Source organism: Natrix helvetica (assembly GCF_964273705.1).
Source record: "Natrix helvetica genome assembly, chromosome: 4".
NCBI classification, from domain to species: domain Eukaryota; kingdom Metazoa; phylum Chordata; class Lepidosauria; order Squamata; family Natricidae; genus Natrix; species Natrix helvetica.
In genome coordinates this window covers 134,122,629-134,129,802 of record NC_138550.1, presented here as the reverse complement: position 1 = coordinate 134,129,802, position 7,174 = coordinate 134,122,629, and the positions used below count along the sequence as shown (strand labels likewise).

The 7,174-nt window shown below is 38.8% G+C and overlaps 1 protein-coding gene across 1 annotated transcript; it reads right to left on the bottom strand.

The window, feature by feature from the left end:
- Positions 1-2,166: 2,166 nt before the first annotated feature.
- Positions 2,167-3,494, bottom strand: XKR9 (XK related 9; the record flags this gene model as incomplete). The annotated part of the gene is made up of 2 exons (XM_081952790.1): positions 2,167-2,795; positions 3,383-3,494. 2 exons carry the CDS (start codon positions 3,492-3,494, stop codon positions 2,167-2,169), a joined length of 741 nt encoding a protein of 246 aa, XP_081808916.1.
- Positions 3,495-7,174: the final 3,680 nt, after the last annotated feature.

The window sequence follows — 7,174 nt, the reverse complement described above, 5'->3', positions numbered from 1 at the left end:
CATTAGTTCCTATATCTTGTGAAACATTTACATTTTGTAAATCATATAATATAGTAGATTTTGATGTGCAAAACTTCTTCTTGAGTTCCTAGAGCAGGGGTGTCAAACTCAAGGCCTGCAGGCCAGATCTGTCCCATGGGGTGCTTAGATCTCGCCCACAGGGCCGCCTGGAAAGAGCAAAAGACTGGCCTGCTTTGCCTCTGCCAGTGAAAATGGAGCTTGGGGGTGCTGTGCACACACACACAGGCCCTGTTTTCGGTCACCATAGCTTCCTGCAGCCCACTGCCAATGAAAATGAGCTCCATTTTCACTGGCAGAGCGCTGCAGGAGGCTGTGGTGGCCAAAAACAGGGCCCGGGGCCTAAGCACAGTCCCCTCCCCAAACTACATTTTCTCTGGCAAAGGGCCGCAGGAAGCAGAAGGCTTTGTTGAAGCCAAAAATGGGGCCCAGAGGGGCCCCACCAGGCTCCATTTTTGCTGGCAGAGCGCTAGCAAAGCAAATTAAAAACAAAACAAAATGAAACGTTTCCACTTTTGCATTTGAGCATGCAAGAAGGGACAGGAAAGGAGAAAAGGGAATGAGGAAAAACAAAGAAAAAGATGTAAAGATGGTAAGAGAGCAAAGAAGGAAAAATAAGGAAAGAGGGAAAGGAAGAAGAAAGGAGAATGAAGAGGGAAGGGAAAAGAAGAAATGGAACGAAGGAAGGAAGGAGATTATAATGAGAGTAAGGGAGGGTCTGAGGGAAGTCCCGCTTTAGCACTTAGCCACCACAGGTGCCCCTCACAGGGGTAACATTGAGCCACGCCCACCCTACCTCAATCACATCCACCTAAGTCATGCCACCCTAGTCATGCCCAACCTAGGCCCCCAAGGTCAAACACAACCCTGAAGTGGCCCTCAATGAAATCAAGTTTGACACCCCTGTCCTAGAGAAAGTCATAGATCAGTCTTTCGTAAACTTTTTTTTTCCATTCAGGACCCCTTCCCATTTTTATGAAAGACCCAAAAGACATTTTGTTTGTATGGGTTATATTTATCTATATTTCTGTAAAAATTAAAAATGGTGAATAAGCCAGCACTATTACTTGTCACGTTTGTTGATGGGATTTTAAAATTGTATTATTTTTCAACATAAACAGGCAAATAATGATTTTGTGGTCCCTGAAAGGGTCTCGGGGCCATTCAAGAGCCCTAAGTCCATATTTTAGTCCCCAATTTAGTCCTCAACTTATGACAGCAATTAGCCCCAAATTCGTGTTACTAATTAAATTGTTAAATGAATTTTGCACCATTTTATGACCTTTCTTATAACAGCTGTTAAGTGAATCACTGTACTTGTAAAGTTAGTTACACAGTTGTTAAATGAATCTGGCTTCCCCATTGATTTTGCTTGTCAGAAGATCATAAAAGGTGATCACATGACCTGAGGCACATTCCAACCATCATAAATATGACTCTGTTGCCAAGCATCTGAACTTTGATCATGGGAGAGGGGGCGGTCTAGAAATCTAATAATTATTATTATTATTATTATTATTATTATTATTATTATTATTATTATTATTATTATTATTATTATTATTATTATTATTATTATGTGACTATGGGAATGTTGCAATGGCCATGTGAAAAATGGTCATAGTCACTTTTTCAGTGCCGCTTTGATGGGTCACTAAATGAGCTGCTGTTATGTCAAGGACTATCTGTACTCATTCTTTCAGACTTCACAATTAAAAGGCAAAGATTACTTGTGACAGTATTAAAAGGACTATATACTATCCTCCCATTATTTATTGATTAGATTAATACTTTGCATCGATCAAGGTAGGATGCATAATACTTCCTTCTTTTGTTTTCGCCATAACAAGGATTGTCAGCGGAGAGTGAGGGAAACGATTTGGTGAAAATAAATTGATGAAACCACACTGATCCTACCTGAATGTCAAGGAGCAAAATAGGTTTGAATGTCTTGAAAATCAGACTTATAAACACTGTTCCAAGTTTTGTTATAAATGTATATATTTCAGTCTTAGTTTATATATGTACAACTAGGACTGTTAGCTCGGGGTTGCAAAGGTTAGTGGAAGCAAAGAAGTAAAAGTTTCCAAAATGATATACTGCCATCTAACAATCATAAATATTTTTGCAGACCAAATCTAGCATCCTTTATTGTATCAGAAATTTACTAAATCTGCAGGGTTCTTCTCTTTCTTCTCCTAGTCCATCAATTTCATCTTGTGTGCAATAAATATTAGGATGAAAATGAATATAATATATAATAAGAGAAATAATACCTAATATTAGGAAGATCACAACTATAATGATCAATGTTGACAAATATATTTTTTCATCAAGTAATGATTTCCAGGACCCGCATATGCACAGTATAATTACAGTTACAATTATTCGAAAAACATAATAAACCCTCTGGACAATTGCCGTGTTTTCTCCCTTGATATTAAAAAAGGTAAAAATGAGAATGATTGCCACAATCATTCTGTAAACATATTCTGTTGCTTTAGATTTACAAAAATCAGTGTTTTGCTTTATCACCCAGATTAGATTTCCAAACCAAAGAAAAATTAGCAGCACAATAGAACCTATAATGTTCAACATTGAGAGTAAGACAATGGTAAGTATCCAAGAAGTTAATGTCATGAGTTTATAGAAAAGATATATAAGTTTGCAAAATACCCTACTGAATTCATTTTTATCAGGCCGAGATTTTCGCAAAATTATCTGAAAGTTCACTGTTGCACAGGAAATGCTGCAGAAAGACAAAGCGATGGAAAGATCTTTAAACGAAAGCAAAAATAGGGAGTGTTAGTTCAGGCCAAAAAAAGTTGCCAATTTTTATATTAAACAGTTTTTTTAAAAAAAAGGGTGGATAACATAGGAAGATGAACAACTTGGTCTAAAATTTCTACTAACCCACCTGCACTAATGGGATTCCCCAAAGGGCATAGATCTTCAGCCATAATTCATGTTGCCTTGATTTGAGAATTGATGTTTATGATTATTAAAATTTATTGGCAGCCTTCTGGGATGACAATATTCCCAAAGCAGTTTATAGCCAATATAAAAGTAAAAGCAAAATAAACTACGAATCAGCTACCAGGCCAATAATCTCCTTCTGTAAAGGTACCCAAATTGGTGGAAGTGTTTATTCTAGATAAAGTCTTTTTAAAATTGACTAAGGCTTTATATTATATTTTAATACTTAATTATGCAAGGATTAATATACTTAAATATTTTAATTACTGTTAAAGGTAATAATTGATTACACTTTGCAAACCTTAATCTTGATCTTCACTGTATATTGCAGAAAACTATTTTTACAAGTACACTGCACCTTTGCATTTTTAATACAGATTAGACTTACATTGAGAAAACGTAGAGTCGTCAGATGCCATCACAATGTAGATCTGAAGGATAAGCTGGGGGGTGCTTTCCAAGATGGCTTTAAATAGCTGAAGCATACTTATATCAGTCATTTCCCCCAAACATAACTTGCTGCTGGTGGAACTGTTTGGTATATATACAGCCTCATATCCATGTTTTAATGCTAAATAGTATCTATAATGAGAAAAAAATAACTCTCATTAAAGTAAAAAGCTAGATAGATAGAAAATTAGACATAGATCAATCATTGCACCACTCCTCCCTGCCCCATCCCAAACATTTTACAATAGCAGAGTTGGAAGGGACCTTGGAGGTCTTCTAGTCCAACCCCCTGCCTATACCGTTTCATGCAAATGGCTATCCAACATCTTCTTAAAGACTTCCAGTGTTGGGGCATTCACAACTTCTGGAGGAAAGCTGTTCCACTGATTAATTGTTCTAACTGTCAGGAAGTTTCTCCTCAGTTCTAAGTTGCTTCTCTCCTATTTTATTAAAAGGAAGATGATATTTGCTTGATGCTGAAAGCTGAATAAAAAATACTGCTTTTATTGATATAATCACCAATAGGTGGCAATACTGAAGTGCTAGATAGATGATCAGACATGATGTTTAGGATCTTTTCTTCCACTTCAAAACGTAGGAACTTGCTATGGGGGGGGGGGGGAAACTCCCGTATTGCTGTTGTTTGTGAAATGACAGCCTGCAGTAAGTATTTAATTGTCTGCTTTAAACAGTGGTCCATGAGTGCACTTTTGACTGCTGAAGGAGTCTTCCCACTGAATCAATCCATCCATCCAACCATCCACACATATACTTTCATACATCTTACATCACAAGACTTGAGATTCAATTTTTTGTTTTTACAATCCATCTGCTAAAAGCATATTGTCCCTCTTTTCCTGTTGGGATATAAACATGATAATTCCCTCTGCATACAAAAGGCCCTTCATTTATTGGTAATGGCAGACTGAAATTATTTCTGTCAAATAGTTCTCATCTATTATGTACAGCTTAGGGAAGCTGTGTGATGCAAAGTACTCAGCATGTACATGTTTACTTGGAAAATATGCCTGAATTCTTTATATATTAATATTGAAAGTAGGGCTCATAGTAGTTTAACATTCTGATTAATTTTTAGCATACGTGAATTTTCAAATCTGACAATGTACTAAGTGTATGCTACAGTGGTGGGTTCCTACTGGTTCGGACCAGTTCGGCCGAACTGGTAGTGGTTTGGCGGTGTGGGTTGCTGGAAGTGGCAGTGACCCAGGCCTGCCATGCCCCTGAACCAGTTCTCCGGGCGGCACCATAGGTGCCTCCATCTTGTTTTACAGTTCTGCGCATGCGCAGAACAATTTTAATTGTATTGCACATGCGTGCACAGAGCGCATCAAGCACGCACATGAACAGCGAGCGCATGAGCGAACCGGTAGTGCCTGCTGGAACCTACCCAGCAGCATTTTCCATAGTACCGTGACACCAGATATATTCCCCAGTTTTCTAAGTATCCTTAAGGCTAAGACATAATATCCTCCAGAATAAAACTTAAAACAAATAATATATTAAATATTTCAAGACAGATTAATTCTTGTCTCCTATACAACTTTTGCAATTCAAATCTTGAGTATTTGGTATTGGGAGCTACAGAAATTATTTATATTGTCAAATTATATCACATCAAGGGATTAGAATTGCATGACAAAACAATAATTTTGCAGTGTGTTCCAATATCCCTTTGTCATTATTTCAAGATTTTCTCTTAGAACAGTTATTCCATACCTTTTGTCCATCACTATGCTGCTATAACCTATACCAATTTTAGAAATACACCTCATTGACGTCAATCAGTTACTCCCAGTAAAGTTTGTAGCATAAAAATAACTTTTTCACCTGGGTATAAGCATACTCAACTACTATTAATTCATACTTACATATGGAAGGTTCCATAAGTTCAATATATGCAAATCCTGAAAGTTTTAAGTTTTATACAACTGTATTTGTTTTCTAGAAGAATGCAGTCAAAAAATACTTTCCTTTTCCCTGTTGCCAGTCTAATTCCAAATCTGCTCAGAGGATTAGAATTCTCCTGACCAAATTTGGGGAAACAGGGGCATGCAGGAAGAAATGAAAAAATATTCATATATTCACCCACAAGACTGTAAAGGCATTCCAAAATATTTGAAAACTGAGAATGTTTGACCATGAGAATGTTGTTTACATTCTAGTCAATTCATTTTTAAATTCTTAGAGCAGTGAGACTCTTTCATAATTCACCAACTTGTTTGCATGGCATCAGACTGAAAAATGCTGCTTTGCTCTGTGGTTATAAGTACCAAAAAAGATGGTTGACGTTACTAAACCAAGTCAGAAAGTGGTATTAACACTTCACGTGATCTTGATTCTATCCCCTGTTGATGCAGCCTAGAACTGTGTTGGCTTTTTTGGCAGCTGCTGCACACTGCTGGCTCATGTTTAAATGGTTGTCCACTAGGATTCCAAGATCCCTTTCACAGTTACTACTGTTGAGCAAGGTACCACCTACACTGTACCTGTGCATTTCGTTTTTGTTGCCTAAATGTAAAACCTTACTCTTTTCACCATTGAATTTCATTGTATTAGATAGTGCCCAATGTTCAAGTTTGTCAAGATCCTTCTGTATCTTTAGCCTATCTTCTGGAGTGTTGGCTATTCCTGCCAGCTTGGTGTCATCTGCAAATTTGATGAGTTCCCTATTTATTCCCTCATCCAAATCATTGATGAAGATGTTGAAGAGTACTGGGCCCAAAACAGAGCCTTGGGGTACTCCACTGCATACTTCCCTCCATGTAGATGCAGTTCCATTGAGGACTACACGTTGAGTGCAGTTGGTCAGCCAGTTACAAATCCATCTGGTGATGATGCTGTCTAACCCACATTCTTCTACTTTATTTAGTAGTAGGTTATGGTCTACCTTATCAAATGCCTTACTGAAGTCCAAGTAAATTATATCGACGGCATTCCTCTGGTCCATTAATTTTGTCACATTATCAAAGAATGCAATAAGATCAGTCTGGCATGATCTGTTTTTGACAAACCCATTTTGACTTTTGGCTATTACTTTGTTTGCTTCTAGGTATTCACTAATTTGTTGCTTGATTATCTTTTCCAGAATCTTTCCTGGTGTTGAGGTCAGGCTGATAGGTCTATATTGTTTCCTGGATCTGTTTTTTTTTCCTTTTTTGAAGATGGGAACCACATCAGCTCTTTTCAGCTCTTGCCTAGGTGCTATTGCTATTACTACATAAAGTAGGAATAAGAGCATTAAATCAGCATAGGGGCCTTTCCTCCTGTCAGCCTCTGCTTTGCTGCTTGCTTTCGGCTGCCATTGAAATGGGGAGAGGGGGAGATAACTTGGTATTTGGGAGGGGAAGCGTAAGCACAGGAGTGAATGAAGAAGGGAGTGATTTTCTCACCATCTACCGCAAGCAGCTAGAACTGGCCGCCCGCAAAGGACCTCCCCAGACTTGTTTTGATGAGCGCGGGGTGACTGAGTTCAGGAAAGTAAGCCCAGAGAGGTCCTTTGTGGGCGGCCAATCCTAGCTGCTTGCGCCCGGCGCTGCGGCTAAAGTAAACCCCCAAAGCCCCTGCCGCTACCGGAATATCTGCTGCCGCCTCCTCCTCCTCTAACAGCACCACCACATATTCTGCCCAACGCTCGGCCGAAGTGAAGCCACCGAAGCTCCCGCCGGCGCCCCCGCCTGTGGCAGCGGCACCTCCCCCTCCATTCAGAGCA